Raw genomic sequence first — 17,624 nt, forward strand, 5'->3', positions numbered from 1 at the left:
CGGCCGCCGGGACGCTGAGGGCTCGCCCTGACGGACTGGCCGAGCGGGTGGCGAGAGGCCGGCGCGTTGGGAGCGGGCCGCGCGGCACCATGTCTGCCAAGGTGCGGCTCAAGAAGCTGGAGCAGCTGCTCCTGGACGGGCCCTGGCGCAACGAGAGCGCCCTGAGCGTGGAGACGCTGCTCGACGTGCTCGTCTGCCTGTACACCGAGTGTAGTCACTCGGCCCTGCGCCGCGACAAGTATGTGGCCGAGTTCCTCGAGTGGGGTAAGTGTGCGCGGGCCTGACCCTCGGCTCTGCGACCCCCGCCCGGTTGCGCCCTCCCCCCACTCCGCCCGCCTCCTCCCTGTCCTCGGGCTTCCGCTCATCCCGCCTCGTCACCGCTCCCAGACCCGCCGCCCCATCCCTGTCCGGCCGCTCCTGGCGCCCTCACCGCTTCGCGGCTCTCCATCCAGCCCTGCCCTCCTCTTTGGCCTTCTCACATCCGCGTTCGGCCGACCCGCCCCCTCATCCTGCCCCTCGGAGCCACATCCTCCGTTCCCACCCCCACCCCCGCGCCCGGCCATCGCCCCGGCTGCTTCCTAGATCCACCCTCCGAGTCTGGATATCGTTTCCTGCAGCACTCCCTGGGATATCCGCCCCTCGCCCTTGGGGTCCGGAGTCCGCGTCGAGTTGCTCCCCCCGCTCGCCCTGCTGACTTGTAGGGGCAGCGGCGTGTGCTTTTTGCGTCTGCTGCCCGCACTCCCGTGCGTCTCCTGGGAGCCCCTCCTAAGTGACAGCCTGTCTGCATCCCTAGGTGTCCGGGGCCTGAACATCCCTTTTACTTACCACCTCTAAGGGAATTTTAAGGTTAAAAGCCTTGTTTTGAATACGCCATGCGAGAGCAAATTGATTTTTTTCATTGTAGTTTTGCCAGACCCTTGTAATATTGGGGGGGCAGCTGGAACTGTTAGTACATGGAAGTCGCTTAAGAACTTTTTTCGTCTGATCTTTGCGTGCCTTAATCATTGGTTAACTAAGCTATTATGCTTTATTAGGACAAAAATTTGATTAAGCTACTTAATGGTTAGAATCTCAAGAACAGCTACACGTGTAAAGTGAAATCTTCTTACATTCTCTCTCTCTAACTTGGATATTTTGTCAAGACCCTCAGCCTCATATAAAAATATCGAGAAGGAAGATGCAATGTTTCTGTTCAGGGTTCGGGCCAAATCTATGAAAATCTTATCCTTGGGTCATGTGCGTCATTGGACTAGGATTGTGCAGTTTGACCCAGTAATTTCTAACCTTTGGGGCTGATAAAGCTGATATTGACATGAAGAAACAAACGAATGTATTCCATAGTGAGGCCACCTCCTCTGCCAAAATGGTAATTAGAATTTGGAATTTTGTTTACAAAATAAAACTTAAGTTTCGATATTCTTTAGAGAGCTTCTGTTTTTCACTCTTTAGTGGAATTTTGATGTCTTGGAGAGCAGCAGTAGAAGGAGGCCCACAGCCCCAGGACAGCCTGTTATGCTTTATTTTGGTGGGGTCCACCTTTCTTGATTATATACGATATCAGTAAAATAAGAGTACTATTCATTTTCTGGGATCATTTATCAGTGACATGATTTCCACCTGAATGATTTAACTGACTTCACAGTTGCTTTGAAAGTGAAGTCTTTGGTGCCTGTTGCATCCCAGCCTTCTGAGTATCCTCTTTGCTGTTCTTGCTGAGCGTTTGATCTTGAAATCCATTTTCAAGATCAGGTTCAACTCAGTGCTTGGTATGTGAGTAAATGTGTGACTGCAAAGAGGAGGCAGAGGGAAGGAAGGTTGAGTTAGCAGGTAAGGTGTGGTCCAGCTAGCCTCTGGCCTGGGGACCTGCAGTGCCTCGGAGGGGCTTCTCCTGAAGGCTGGGTGCCCTGTGGAGCAGTGGTCCTGCCTTGTGCAGCCCCCTCACCACCAGACGGTACCTGCCACTCTGTGAACTGCTGGGCTTCACTGGAGGAAGCTCTTCTCTGCATGTGTGGAGGTCTTATGAGATTTGGGTTTTCCAAGTCTAAGCAGAAGCTGTGTGCTGTAATATAGAAGTATTTTGAAAATCGTGTGCTAGCTCTTTGGAAATTATGATTACAAATAAATTACATTATTCTAAAGCACTCAGTCTGCACAGAACTTTAAATTACAGAGAAGAATGTACTCTAAGGAGGCATGTTCATGGAATAGTAATATATTTTCGAAGCAGTATTTCATCTCATGTGTGTTAACATACGCACCGATGTAACGCCACAGTGTGTATTACTAGTTAGGATGTGTGTGCAGTCGTTATTTAGTGTTACTTGGAATGCCCAGTCATTGTGTTTGGAAAGCAAAGAATGGTCTTTCAAGTGGAATTGTTTGCGGAGCATTATTAGGTGCCTTGACTTCCAAGTGGAATTACTTCTGCTCTGCTCAAGAAACACATACATAGGCTGTCAACCTGCGGATTGTTGAGTTTTTGGATTTACACTCTGCCTGATGTTTGAGACCTCTGATGTGTTGAGTCCTCTCATGCAGAGGGGCCAACCTTGCTAGGTGTCTGTTAACAGTTATGTAGAATTCTTGAAACTTAATGAAGAAAAATAGCCGATTCAGCCCAGATTTGAGACTTACTGGGGAATCTTTGAGGAAATTTGGAAAGTATAAGTATTAAAGATTTTAAGTTTTAGGGGCTTCCCTGGTGGCGCAGTGGTTGAGAATCTGCCTGCTAATGCAGGGGACACGGGTTCGAGCCCTGGTCTGGGAGGATCCCACATGCCGCGGAGCAACTGGGCCCGTGAGCCACAACTACTGAGCCTGCGCGTCTGGAGCCTGTGCTCTGCAGCGGGAGAGGCCCCAACAGTGAGAGGCCCGCGTACAGTGATGAAGAGTGGCCCCCGCTTGCCGTGACTGGAGAGGGCCCTCGCACAGAAATGAAGACCCAACACAGCCCAAAATAAATAAAGTAATTAATTAATTAAAAAAAAAATTTCCTCATTCTGACTTCTTCCAACTCTGCTTTAAAAAAAAAAAAAAAGATTTTAAGTTTTAAAAGAAGATTTTCTTATTTCCACAGTGGTTGCTTGAGACAAGACTCATCCTAGGCTTCACTGTAGATTTTGCCTTTAATTTTCCCTTGATTGTGTTTATAGTTTGATTAGTTTTCTCTATGAAATCCAGGACCTTAATTAAAAGTTGGAAATGCCCTGCTTTGCATGTGTATTTCTTTAAGCTGGTTTTTAAATGCAAATTTGATACCGTTTGAAGCAGAGCATATGAAACATTTTGAAATTTCTACAAGTAGACAGCAACAAATATGGACAACTAAATGAGGTGAAATTGTTGTCTTTCATCTTCGTTGTATAAAAATACTTTTACATGTCTTAAAATTTTTTTTTCATGACGTAAAAATAATGGCTGGTGTTATATTTGGACAGAGCTGATGTTTGAAGTCCCAGCCCATTGGCATTGGGTGGACCACAGTGGCCCTCTGCTCTGACCCCCACGTGGCCTGCAGAGCAGAGGTGGGAGGCCTGGAGCTCGCTGCTGGCGGCAGACGTGAGCATGGGTTTCCCGTTTCCCAGTCCAGGGCATCTTCTCTCATCGTGCCACCATGCTTCCTCTGTAAGGGCTAGAATTAATCTTTGTAGCCCTCTGTTTAATTTCCTCATTGGTGATTTTTCTTATTATGAAGGAAGCGGTACCTTCTCAGAGTTCTCCTTCATCTGTGTGAATTCCTGTAGCTCTTGGTCTGGGGATGCTCAGCCCTAGGTGTGAGTGGGATGACTCTACCAAGTTTAATACGTTCAGGCTTAGCTGATGGTGCTGAACATCTCAAGATACATTTTAATCTAACGGTTTCTCCAGATAGAATTTTTGCATAACATAGGAACACGTTTTTTAAGTAACAGATATAAGAAACAGATCTTTTGAATAATAAGATGTAACTTGTAGGGGAATACTGGAATTGGGTAATAAAATTTAGGTTAACATAATTTGGATTTGTAAATAGGTATTTGAAATGCATGGTGATATTGACTACATGGCAAGTGATGGAACGGCTGAAACCATTAAACATTAACCGGCCAGCCTTACTTTTTCTCTCTTAAAACCTCCTCCATTGACAGTTGGGCTTTGAGGTAAACAGCAGCGTCTGTGTTAAATGTAGACTTGCAATAAGTAAAACTGGAGTTGGAGTGAGTTGTTCTCACTTCAAGATACCACTGTGTGAGCTACCTGAAAACGCTTCTGCTGTGTGGTGAATTGCTCTTCAATTGCAAATGCACGTTAAGGTAAAAACTCAGAATGCGCCGGTGGCAGTGTTGACAGGAACGCCCCTTGCCTTTGCCCTGCTTCTTGTTGCAGCACCTGACGCCCTTGGAAATCTTGTCCCGTCTGTGCTGACGTCTGTGATGCTGGATAAACATGCGAGCAAACAGGACTGTTAATTTCAAACTATATTAAGTACAGCAAAGCTATTGAATGCTTTTCTTGGTAAAGAGGCAAAATGTATTTTTGAGACTAATAAGGTGAAAGGATCATGCTACAAGAGACCACATATAGATTTTTTTACCCTTTTTTAAAAATCATAAGTGGTAAAATGGGGCTTCCCTGGTGACGCAGTGGTTAAGAATCTGCCCGCCAATGCAAAGGACACGGGTTCGAGCCCTGGCCTGGGAAGATCCTACATGCCGTGGAGGAATATGGTAATTTTTGAAGGCTTTATTTAGACTTAAAATCTACCAAAGAACAATTAAACAATTAGTATCTATTTTATCTTATTTTTATATTTTATTCATTTAAAATAAAACAGATACTATCTACGAGATGAAGGTCACACTTTATAATATGTTTTTAAATAATCTGTGTTTCATATTAGATTTTTGCCAGTAGGTAAGTGGCAGCAAAATTGTTTTCAGATTAAAACTTTGCAAAAAGGATCAATTATATAATAGGAGACTTGAAAAAAAATTTTTTTTAATATTTAATTTAATTTATTTATTTTGGCCGTGCTGGGTCCTAGTTGTGGCACGTGGGATCTAGTTCCCAGACCAGGGATCGAACCTGGGACCCCTGCGTTGGGAGCGTGGAGCCGTACCCACTGGACCACCAGGGAATTCCCCTATAATAGGAGGCTTTGGATTTTTGTTGTCTTTAGGAAAGAATTAGAAATTTGAAGAGAAATTTGAATTGAATTATATAATTTCTGTTCTTGTATTGGAGCTTCTTTGGAGACGTAAGGAATTTACTCTTTAGGAGGGAGTCCTAACATTTACTGGCATGATGATGATTCCTCTAGCCTCCAAAATCACAGAGTCATGGGTTTGAAAACGGTTAGGAGTTTGAGAGATCCCATGATCTGCCCTCCACCCCCATCGCCCCTCTCCTTTGGGTAAACCGGGCTCTGGACATTTTCCCTAATCATTTCTGAGCAAGTAGCCTTCTCACCAGGGTTTCTCTCCTTCATGGACCCATGGTCAGCCCTGGGCCTCCTTGCCGGCACCTGCTTTGAAATATCTTAGTTTTATTTTAACCTTTCTTCCCTGCCTCCTCCATTCCCATTATCAGTGGCCTAGCTGAAGCTCTCAAGCCCTCAGACCTAAATTAAAGCCTTTCTTGCTTGAAGATTTAAATATCTCTGCCAGATCAGTCTTCAACACTGCTTTTCATTTCATCACTCCCCCTTTCAAAACTTCTACAATGACTTTATATTCTGTTGCCTTAAAAAAAAAATCAGGTCTGAAATCCATGGTCCAACGCTGGAATTTAACATTGACCTAAGGGACTTCCCCGGTGGCACAGTGGTTAAGAATCCACCTGCCAATGCAGGGGATGAGGGTTCGAGCCCTGGTCTGGGAAGATCCCGCATGCCACAGAGCAACTAAGCCAGGGCGCCACAACTACTGAGCCTGTGCTCTAGAGCCTGCGAGCCACAACTACTGAGCCCGTGTGCCACAACTGCTGAAGCCTGTGTGCCTAGAGCCCATGCTCCGCAACAAGAGAAGCCACCGCAATGAGAAGCCCATGCACCGCAACGAAGAGTAGCCCCGAAGAGGTTGCTTATAGAAGTTAGACCCAGAGTGGGCTAGCTGGTAGAGGGACTGCTGTTTTGCATTGTATTGAATAACTCTGTAGAACTACTTGACTTTTAAAACTGAGTAAATGCATTACCTTAATAAAAGTAAAATTGTATTTAATGAAAATCACCCCCACAGGATATGGTCAGAGGTGCCATTAATCTCAACCTCTAAAACTAGGATTAGTTGTAACTTTTTAGGTTTATTTGTTTTATTTATTTATTCATTCACTCATTTATTTATTTTTGGCTGTGTTGGGTCTTCGTTGCTGCGCGCGGGCTTTCTCTAGTTGCAGCGAGTGGGGGCTATTCTTCGTAGCCCAGAGTGGGGTTTCTGGTCTCCTGCCTAGATGGTGGGGAGAGTGGTATATGCCCAGCTGCCAGCTTTCTGCGAAGGCGGGGTGAGGTGGAGGAGGGCCAGTGGCGGGGATGGGGGTGGGAGGAGGTCTGGAGTATAACTTCTTCTTCTGTGGACTTAAAGCCGATTCTGTTTTCTGTCCAGTATTGTTTAGCCTTCAAGATACTGGTGCTGCTGGTTATTCCTGGGCTGACTTATCCCTACTTCACTTTCACTTTCGTAGTTTTGCTAAATTAGATGCCACTTGTCCATTTGCTCTCCCCACTGTGCAGAATTGTGTTGACATTTGTAGTCTACTGTCATCTCCTGTCATTCATTGAACAAGCATTCTTTAAGGACTTAAGAAGTGCCAGGCACTGCAGTGGTAACAAAACAAAATTACTGTTCTCTGGAGCTCATGTTTTATCCTTGAGGCTACGTCCCACTGTAATCTATGCTATCATTTTATGAGATTTCCAGGTGGTGCAGAGATAAGGGTGTCCTATACACTGGAGGTAACTGAAAGGTACCCTAGTTTTCATCTGTAAATGAAGTCAGAGCATACAGTTGCTGTTTCATTTTTTTTTGGACTTATTCTGTTTGTTATACTTACTTATTAGAAAGGTTCCTGCGTAAGTAGAAGGAAGAAATGGAGATATGGGAGGGCAAGTTTTTTTCTAGTAATTGTCCAGCATTGGAAGAGAGAGAAAGGAGAAGGGGTAAAAGGATGTGAAGGAGGGGTACTTGGGCGTATTGAAAGCAGAAGAGGGGGTGCCTGAAAAGTGGTTGGAAGGAGGGCTGGGGAGGCATCCTGGGTGGGCATAGGTGTGAAGCAGGAGTGTGCCTGTGTGGATAGGTAACGTGGCGATGTTTGAATTGGGTGTTTGTGACTCAGGGACCCGGTGTATAAACTTTATCTTTCTTGAAGTGACACAGAGCTGATTCTGTTTAACTCTAAAGCTTTTGGTATGTAGGAAGAAATCACCAATTTAAAATAAAGAGCAGAATAAGAAATGTTCTTGCCACTCATGATTTTATAAATACATAAAAAACAAATGAAATCCAAAGGTAAATAGACCTCCCTCATTCCTCAAAAAACTAAAAATAGAACTACCATATGACCCAGCAATCCCACTATGGGGCATGTACCCTGAGAAAACCATGATTCAGAAAGATACATGTACCACAGTGTTCGTTGCAGCTCTATTTACAATAGCCAGGGCACGGGGCAACCTAAGTGTTCATCGACAGATGAATGGATAAAGAAGATGTGGCACATATATACAGTGGAATATTACTCGGCCATAAAAAGAAACGAAATTGAGTTATTTGTAGTGAGGTGGATGGATCTAGAGACTGTCATACCAAGTGAAGTAAGTCAGAAAGAGAAAAACACATACCTTATGCTAACGCATATATATGGAATTTTAAAAAGCGGTACTGATGAACCTAGTGGCAGGGCAGGAATAAAGACGCAGACGTAGAGAATGGACTCGAGGGCACGGGGGTGGGGGGGGAAGCTGGGGTGAAGTGAGAGAGTGGCAGGCACATATATACACTACCAAATGTAAAATAGATAGCTAATGGGAAGCAGCCGCATAGCACAGGGAGATCAGCTCCGTGCTTTGTGACCACCTAGAGGGACGGGATAGGGAGGGTGGGAGGGAGGCTCAAGAGGGAGGGGATATAGGGATATATGTATACATATAGCTGATTCACTTTGCTGTACACTAGAAACTAACACAACATCGTAAAGCATTTATACTAAAAAAAAAAGTTGAGGAAACCTAAGCACTCAAAAAAAAAAACCAAAAAAAAAAACCAAAGGTAAATAGACCTCCCTTACCAGGACATGATATGTTAAGAGGGATATTGAACAGACACTGGATGTCTGTCAACAATGTGAGAGAAACTTAAATTGAATTACACAGCTAACTGATTAAATTTATTTTAGTGAAAAAGAAAGGTTTCTCTGCCATTTACAATTACCAAATGATTTCTTTTTTCTTTTCTTTCTTTTTTTGTAACAGTTTTATTGAGATGTAATCCACATGCAATTTACCTATTTAAGTTGTAGAGTTCAGTAGTTTTAGTATTTCATAGAGTTGTGCAGCTATTTATTTCCACCTTCATCACCTTAAAAAGAAATCCTAAACCCTTTAGCTATCAGTCCCAGCTCCTTCCTTCCCTCACCAGCCCCAAGCAGCCCCAAGCAGCCACTAATCTCGTTGCATTATATATTGGCATATTCTGGACATTTCCTATAAATGGAATCATATAATATGTGGTCTTTTGTGATAGGATTCTTTTCACTTAGCATAATGTTTTCAAGGATATATCTGTATTTCATTCCTCTTTATTGCTGAATAATATTCTGTTATATGGAGAGTCCATATTTTGTTTACCCATTCATCAGTTGATGGACATTTGGGTTATTTCTACCTTTGAGCTATTTTGAATAATGTTGCTATGAACGTTAATGTACAGGTTTTTATGTGGACATATGTTGTCATTTCTCTTGATTGTATACCTGGGAGTGGAATTGCTAGGTCATTTGGTAACTCTCTGCTTAGTATTTTGAAGAACTGCCAGATTGTTTTCCATAACAACCGTCCCAGTTCACATTCCCGCCAGCAGCAGTAGGGTTTCAGTTTCTCCTCATCCTCACCAGTGCTTGTTATTATTTGTCTTTTTTATTCTAGCCATACTAGTGTGTGTGAAGTGGTATCTCATTGTGGTTTTGATTTGCTTTTGCCTAAAGGCTAATGATGAGCATCTTCTTTATTGTTTCGTTTATTGGCCATTTTTATATGTTCTTTGGAGAAATGTCTATTCAGGTTCCTTGCTCATTTTTAAAAATTGTGTTAAAAAATAAACAAAATTGTTTATTTTGTTGAGTTGGGAGAGTTCTTTATATATTCTGGATACAAATCCTTCATTAGACGTGTTGATTTGCAGATATTTTCTCCTACACTGCAGGTTGTCATTTCGATTTCTTAATGGTTTCCTTTGAAGCACAAGTTATTAATTTTGATGAAATCCAATTGAACTTTTCTTTTGTTGCTTTTGGTGTCATATGTAAGAATCCATTGCTAAATCCAGGGTCACAAAGATTTATCTGTGTTTTCTTCTAAGAATTTTTATAGTTTTAGCTTTTACATTTAGGTCTTTGATCCATTTTGAATCATTTTTTATATAAGGTGTGAGATGGGAGTTCAAATTCATTCTTTTGCATGTGGCTATCCTGTTGTCCCAACACCATTTGTTGAAGAGGCTGTGTTTTTCCCATTGAATAGTCTTGGCACCCTCATCAAAGTCAACTTACCATAAACGTATGGTCTTATTTCTGGGCTCTCAGTTCTCTTCTGTTGATGTATATGCCTATTTTTATGTAAGTACCACACTCTCTTGATTACTGTTGCTTTGTAGTAAGTTTTGAAATCGGGAAGTTTGAGTCCTCCAACTTTGTTCTTTTTCATCATTGTTTTGGCTATTCTGGGTTCCTTGAATCTCCATACAAATTTTAGGGTCAGTGTATCAGTGTCTATGAAGAAGCCCTCTGGGATTCTGATAGGGATTGCGTTGAATCTGTAGATCAATTTGGGGAGTATTGCCATCTTAACAATATTAAGTCTGCCTGTCTATAAACACAATATATCTTTCCATTTATTTAGATCTCTAAATTTTTTTTCAAAAATATTTTGTAGTTTTCAGAGTTTAACTTGTTTTTACTTTTTTACTGTGGTAAAATACATATGACATAAAATGTGCCATTTTAACTTTTTGAGTGATCATTTAGTTGCATTAATTCCATTCACCATGCAAAGTGTAAGATTTGTACTTATTTTGTTAAATTATTCCCAAGTTTGTCTCTTTTTAAATGCTATTGCAAGTGGAATTGTTTTCTTAATCTCATTTTTGGATTGTTCATTGCAAATTTATACAAATACAATTTTTTAATATAAATTTTTATTTATTTATTTATTTATTTTTGGCTGTGTTGGGTCTTCGTTGCTGCACGCAGGCTTTCTCTGGTTGTGGCAAGTGGGGGCTACTCTTCGTTGTGGTGTGTGGGCTTCTCATTGCTGTTGGCTTCTCTTGTTGCGGAGCACAGGCCCTAGGCACGTGGGCTTCAGTAGTTGTGGCAACGTGGACTCAGTAGTTGTGGCTCGCGGGCTCTAGAGCGCAGGCTCAGCAGCTGTGGCGCACAGGCTTATTTGCTCCCCGGCATGTGGGATCTTCCCGGACCAGGGCTCGAACCCATGTTCCCTGCATTGGCAGGTGGATTCTTAACCACTGCGCCACCAGGGAAGCCCCAAATATAATTTTTTTAATAGTGATTCTGTATCCTGCAAAATTGCTTAACTTGTTTATTAGTTCTAATGGTTTTTTTAGTGGATTTCTTAGGATTTTTGTGTACAAAGTCATGTCACCCATGAATAGAGGTAGTTTTGTTTCTTCCTTTCCAATTTGGATGCCTTTTATTTATTTTTGTTGCCTAATTGTCCTGGCTAGCACCTCTAGTACAGTGTGGAATAGAAGTGGCAAGCGTGGGCATTCTTGTCTTATTCCTGATCTTAGGGAGAAAGCGTCTATATCTTTCACCATTAAGTATGCTGTTAGCTGTGAGTTTTCATAGATGCCCTTTATTAGGTTGAGGAAGTTCCCTTCTATTCCTAGTTTGTTGAGTATTTTTGTCATGAAAGTTTATTGGATTTTATCAGCTGCTTTTTTGCATCTGTGGAGATAATCATGTGGCTTTTGTTTCTTATTCTGTTGCTGTGGTGTATTACATTTAATTGATTTTTGTATGTTGAATCAACCTTGCATTCCTGGGATAAATCCCACTTGGTCACAGTGTACAATTCTTTTTCTGTGTTACTTGATTTGGTTTGCTAGTATTTTGTTGAAGATTTTTGCATTTATATTCATAAGAGATAATTGGTCTGGAGTGTTTTTCTTTCCTCATATGTCTTTGTCAGGTTTTGGTATCAGGATAATACTGGCCTTATAGAATGAGTTAGGAAGGGTTCTCTCTTACATTTTTTGAGAGTTTGTGAAAAATTAATATTTGATTCTTCCCATGTTTGATAAAAGTCACCTATGAAGCCATCTGGGCTTTTTTTTTTTTAAAAGAAGATGTTGGGGGTAGGAGTTTATTAATTAATTAATTTATTTTTGTCTGTGTTGGGTCTTCGTTTCTGTGCGAGGGCTTTCTCTAGTTGTGGCGAGCGGGGGTCACTCTTCATCGCGGTGCGCGGGCCTCTCACTGTCGCAGCCTCTCTTGTTGTGGAGCACAGGCTCCAGACGTGCAGGCTCAGTAGTTGTGGCTCACGGGCCCAGTTGCTCCGCGGCATGTGGGATCCTCCCAGACTAGGGCTCAAACCCGTGTCCCCTGCATTAGCAGCCAGATTCTCAACCACTGCGCCACCAAGGAAGCCCCCATCTGGGCTTTTTAATTAATTAATTTTATTTTAGGTTTTGGCTTCTCTTTGTTGTGGAACATAGGTTCTAGGCACGCGGGCTCAGTCACTGTGGCTCGCGGGCTCTAGAGCTCAGGCTCAGTAGTTGTGGCACATGGGCTTAGTTGCTTCACGGCATGTGGGATCTTCCTGGACCAGGGCTCAAATCCGTGTCCCCGGCATTGGCAGGCGGATTCTTAATCACTGCGCCACCAGGGAAGTCCCTGGGCTTTCTTTGTGGTTAGTTTTTTGATTACTAATTCAGTCTCTGTAGTTATTATAGATTTGTTCACATTTTCTGTTTCTTCTTGAGTCAGTTTGGTAGTTTTTGTCTTTTTAGGAATTTGTCCATTTCATTGAGGTTAATTTGTTGGCATACAGTTGTTTGTAGTATTTCTTAATCCTTTTATTTCTGTAGGATCTGTAGTAGTGTCCCCTCTTTCATTTCAGTTCTAGCAATTTGAGTCTCCTCTTTTTTTTTTTTTTTTTTTGGCCAACTTTAAAATGGGTAAAATGGCAAATTTTACATTATATATATTTTATCTGAACAAAAAAGTAATTGCAAGTAAAGGTAATTGAAGTCCATCCATGTCGTTGAATGTAAATAACTATAGCTAGTTCTTTCTGGTTGCTGTATAGTAGTCCACTGAATTTGTTTCCCACAGTTTATCCTTTCATTCAGATGGACATCTGGGTTGTCCAGTTTGGGGCTATTAATGAAGAGTGATGCTACCAGAAGTTGTTTTGGTTTTTAAAATTCTCCAGAAAGAATGAATGATTTTTCTAAATCTAATGCCTCTCTCCAAACGTTGAATTCTGTAATAGTTTGTGGAGGGTGGTCACAGATGGTCCAAATCACAGTTCTTGGTAGCTTAGGATTGTCCCTCATACCAAGTATTAAAAATATTAGAACCTATATCACAGAAATTATATTTGGCCAGTGCTATTTTTATTTTAAATAATGTTAAAATTATAAAAGTAATGTATGCTCGTGATTTAATGAATTCAGGCAGCATAGAAGAGTATGTCATAGAGGGTAAAAGTCTTCTTCCCCTTAGTTGTATTGTAATTTTTTTACTTTTAAAATTTTAGAGCATCTTCTAGAATTTACATTAAAATTGGATATTGATTTGAAAGATTTTTAACATCAAAATATATTTCTATTTATAGTCAGTTAAAATTTTTCATAAGAAATTAGTGTTAGAATATGGTTATTACATATATCAAGAGGATTGTGATTTTTGTCTTTGATAGACTATTAATTTTTATTGTTTATATTAATATACATAATGCTGTTGAATCATTCATACATTGCCAGGATAAAGCACACTTAGCCATGGCATTTTATTCTCTAACTGCACAGTCAAACCTGTTGTATTCATGTTTTGTTTATTAATTGAAGAGTCTGTAGTTAGTGGTTTTAACTTTCATATGTTGTCTTTGGAATATTTTGGTATCAGAATTATGCTAAGAAATAAGGTTTTTTATGAAAAGTTATAAAGCTTCCAGTCTTGTGTTCAAGAATATTTTTACAGAGTGAAGAACTATCTGAATACAATGGCTTTCAGTGGGGGGATATTCTTAAGACAACTTTCAAACTTAGTATTCTGTTGGGTTTTCTGTCTCTTTTGGTTGATTTTATAATTAATATTCCCTAAGAAACACCATTCATTTTATCAGTAACCTTTGGTTTATTAACATGGAATATGAAATAATTTAACTACTTTTATTCCTTTTATGCCTGTGGCTACATCATTTTTAGTTTTCACTCAGTAGTTAATTAGGGGGAGTTACCAATTGTATGTTGTCAAAGTTTATAGCATTTATATTATGTTGTGACTTACAGTGAAATCTTTTTCATTCTGTCTAAGTTGGTTGTAAGAATTGGAACCTAATGAATAGAATTTATAATAATTTTAGGTATGTAACTGTTATTCACTGTAAAACCCAATTGTGTGACTGGACCCAGGGAGAAGGCACCTATCCTGTGCCTTGAGCAGGAGAGTCATCCAGATGTTAGCATTGAAGAGTCCCTGGACTTTCTTCCTAACCTTCTTTGCTGCTTCTGGGCATAACTCAGCTGCCACCGTTTCTTATTGCTCACGTCACTCTTGCTTGGATTCTTTTATTTTGTCAGTGAAATGGACAAATTCCTAAAAAGACAAAAACTACCAAATTGCCTCAGTGATTTGCTAGAGTCTTTTCATAGTGGGGGGATATGTATACATATATATTTTTAATTTATTTTTAAGATTTATTATTTTTGGCTACGTTGGGTCTTCATTGCTGCGTGCAGGCTTTCTCTAGTTGCAGTAAGTGGGGGCTTCTCATTGTTGCGGTGCGCGGGCTTCTCATTGTAGTGGCTTCTCGTTGTGGAGCACGGGCTCTAGGCACGCAGGCTTCAGTAGTTGTGGCATGTGGACTCAGTAGTTGTGGCGCGCAGGCTCTAGAGCGCAGGCTCAGTAGTTGTGGCGCACAGGCTTAGTTGCTCTGGGATCTTCCCGGACCAGGACTTGAACCCGTGTCTCCTTCATTGGCAGGCAGTTTCTTAACCACTGTGCCACCAGGGAAGCCCCGTATATGTTTTATATATACAGCTGTATGTGTATATAACATTTTCCCCCCATGGGGATCAAGGGTGGTAATCTTTCCAAGTTATTGCATGTCTAAAAATGTCTTATTGTGCCCTCATTTTAGTGGTGTTCGTTTGACTGAGTATGGATTTCTAGTGTCGAAATGTCTCCCTCTTTTCTTTTTTTTTTTAAGTCAAGTCTATTTTTTTAAAATTAATTTATTTATTTTTGGCTGCATTGGGTCTTTGTTGCTGTGCGCGGGCTTTCTCTAGTTGCAGCGAGTGGGGGCTACTCTTCGTTGCAGTGCGCGGGCTTCTCATTGCAGTGGCTTCTCTTGTTGCAGAGCACGGGCTCTAGGCTCACAAGCTTCGGTAGTCGTGGCACGTGGGGTCAGTAGTTGTGGCATGCGGGCTGTAGAGCGCAGGCTCAGTAGTTGTGGCGCACAGGCCTAGTTGCTCCGTGGCATGTGGGATCTTCCTGGACCAGGGATGGAACCTGTGCCCCCTGCATTGGCAGACGGATTCTCAACCACTGTGTCACCAGGGAAGCCCCGAAATGTCTCCCTCTTGAAAAAGATATTCCTTCATGATCATGGTGAGGTGCTGGGTAGAAGGCGGCTGTAATTTTTTCTCTTTCTGAGGATACTAATTAGAATTTTTACAAGTGTTCTCCCTGATTTATGTTTCCTGTGGGATCAGTTCTTTGTTCACCTTGGAACTTTTCCTCTTAATGATTTTCCTTCAAATACTGGTAATTCTTGGTTGTTCTTTTTGTCGTGGATTATTTAGAAAACTTCCCTAAAAATAATATAGAATTACTAGTTGTTCCTACTGAGTGGTGATGTTTTTAGGCACTGCTAGATCCTTAGTCCATCAGATTTTATTATTTATTTATTTTTATTTTTATTTATTTATTTATTTATTTTTTGCGGTATGCGGGCCTCTCACTGTTGTGGCCTCTCCCGTTGTGGAGCACAGGCTCCGGACGCGCAGGCTCAGTGGCCATGGCTCATGGGTCTAGCCGCTCCAGGGCATGTGGGATCTTCCTGGACCGGGGCACGAACCCGTGTCCCCTGCATCGGCAGGCGCACTCTCAACCACTGTGCCACCAGGGAAGCCCTATTTTTATTTTTAAAATTGAGGTATAGTTGTTTTACAATGTTGTGTTAGTTTCTACTGTACAGCGAAGTGGAGTTCCCTGTGCTATACAGCGGGTTCTTATTATCTATTTTATACATATTAGTGTATATATGTCAATCCCGATCTCCTAATTCATCCTACCCCTCACCCCCCACCCCCTCCATCAGATTTTATAGTTTTTCCTCTCTGGTAGCATTTTCATAACGATTGGTTTGTAATATAAACAAAACTTCATTTTGTAAGAAGAAAAAAAAACTTAAAAAATTCACACCATTCTCAATATCTATTTCACAGTACCACCCACATCCCTCTTCTTATGGCTTATTTCTTCCCTACTACAGTAATTATTGTGGATTGTATTGTAAGTTTAACGATGCTAAAAATATTACATTTATTGTCTGTGTAAAATATTCTCCAGTAAAATGAACTTTAAATCTTTTTTAAAATAAAGTTTGGTGTGCAGAAATTTAACTGTTGTTTTCCACTTTCCCATGGTATTCTCCTTTTTTCAAAGTGAAAGAGAGTCCTTAGGTAAACATTTAGCAGTTAGAGCATCACCTAGACCTTCTGAAAGTTGAGTCCAGGGTACGTGCTGCTGCACTGGCATTAACCAGGTCAGGGTCTATAGAGATCTGTTACACTGAATACTGAAGCTGTTAGTCATGGCAGCTTTGCAGAGTTTGTACGAAATGTTTACCAGCTCATAAAACTTTTATGACCCAGAAGGAATGCCAGCAATAAAACAAATGAACTCATAACAGATAAACTGGGTGTGTAGCTGATTTTCGTGCCCAGATATGCTTCCAGTGAGGAAAACTGTCGTGTGGTTTGTGACAAGACTTTGTGGAGATTTGGATTCTTTCTGTTTGGATTTCAATTGATTTGAGTATTTGTAAAAGGAAACTCATTTGTCAAAAACTTCTAGCCTAATATCCCTTGTCATGCCTTCACTGTCCATTTAGATGTGAAATAGTTGAGGACCCCATGTTTGAAAATGTCATTGTTCCTTTTTTGGAATGGCTTGAATTTTTCATATGTTGCTATTCTTTGTTTTCGTAATTAGTGTTAATAAAAGTGATAGCAATTGGTATTATCTCCTAAGTCCATTAAAAAAAATTTATTATAGGAATCTCAATGAGAGAGTAGAATATTGAACCCCCTCCCGCCCTTCTGCGGAGCTCACGTGTTTGATTCAGCCCGCCTGCCCGCCCCCGGCCTTCTGTGACAGTTTGAAGAGTGGATTCATGTCTCGCTGGCATCCTTCCCTTTTCCCCACACTTCATATTGGTTTGTTCAGCTTTTTCGTATACATTTCTTAGAACTTTATATTTTAATATTCCCTACTGTTTCCTTGTTATATTAGGGAAATTAGCCTCTTTTCTATATTCTGTGTTTGATAGTTTTTCTTAGTTTGTCTTTTGTCAGAACTCGGTGGTGTTTCGTTCTGAGTTTATTACTGCAAGTTGAAGTGGAGGGTGCCGGGGTCTGAGGTCTCCAGTGCTGTCCCCCCTTCTGGTGCCGGGTGCCCCCCTTCCTGTGCCGGGTGCCCCCTCTTCCTGTGCCGGGTGCCCCCCTTCCTGTGCCGGGTGCCCCCTCTTCCTGTGCCGGGTGCCCCCCTTCTTGTGCCGGGTGCCCCCCTTCCTGTGCCGGGTACCCCCCTTCCTGTGCCGGGTACCCCCCTTCCTGTGCCAGGTGCCCCCCTTCCTGTGCCGGGTGCCTCCCCTCCTGTGCCGGCTGCCCCCCTTCCTGTGCCGGGTGCGCCCTCCTCCTGTGCAGGATGGCGGGTAGGCTAGGCTCTGTCACCAGCGCCTTTAGACAGCCAGTGAGCACTGCCTGGCGTGGAGCTGGAGAAAATGCTGGGTGGCCAGAGTTCAGCGCAGCTTCCTCTGTCTGGAGAAGTGAGAGGCCTCGCTGAGGCGAGCCGGTCGTGTTTGATCTGGTCGCAGAGGGGGTGGAGGTTTGCTGGGTGGAGGTTTGCTGGGTGGAGGGGAGGCCAGAGCAGAGTGGGCCTGGAGGCCCGGCGGGGAGAGCGGGGGG

At 42.1% G+C, this 17,624-nt stretch overlaps 1 protein-coding gene across 1 annotated transcript in view; it reads left to right on the forward strand.

Annotated features, from left to right (window-relative positions):
- The first annotated feature begins 6 nt into the window (after nt 1-6).
- The window catches only part of CDC42BPB (CDC42 binding protein kinase beta), a 108,789-nt gene continuing 91,171 nt past the window's right edge, over nt 7-17,624 (forward strand). The window contains exon 1 of the mRNA XM_007455610.1: nt 7-264. Coding sequence (XP_007455672.1) covers nt 90-264 — 175 coding nt within the window. The 5' untranslated portion in view covers nt 7-89. The remainder of the gene's footprint in view (nt 265-17,624) is intronic.

This window comes from Lipotes vexillifer, unplaced genomic scaffold (assembly GCF_000442215.2).
Source record: "Lipotes vexillifer unplaced genomic scaffold, Lipotes_vexillifer_v1.1 scaffold584, whole genome shotgun sequence".
Taxonomy (NCBI): Eukaryota; Metazoa; Chordata; class Mammalia; order Artiodactyla; family Lipotidae; genus Lipotes; species Lipotes vexillifer.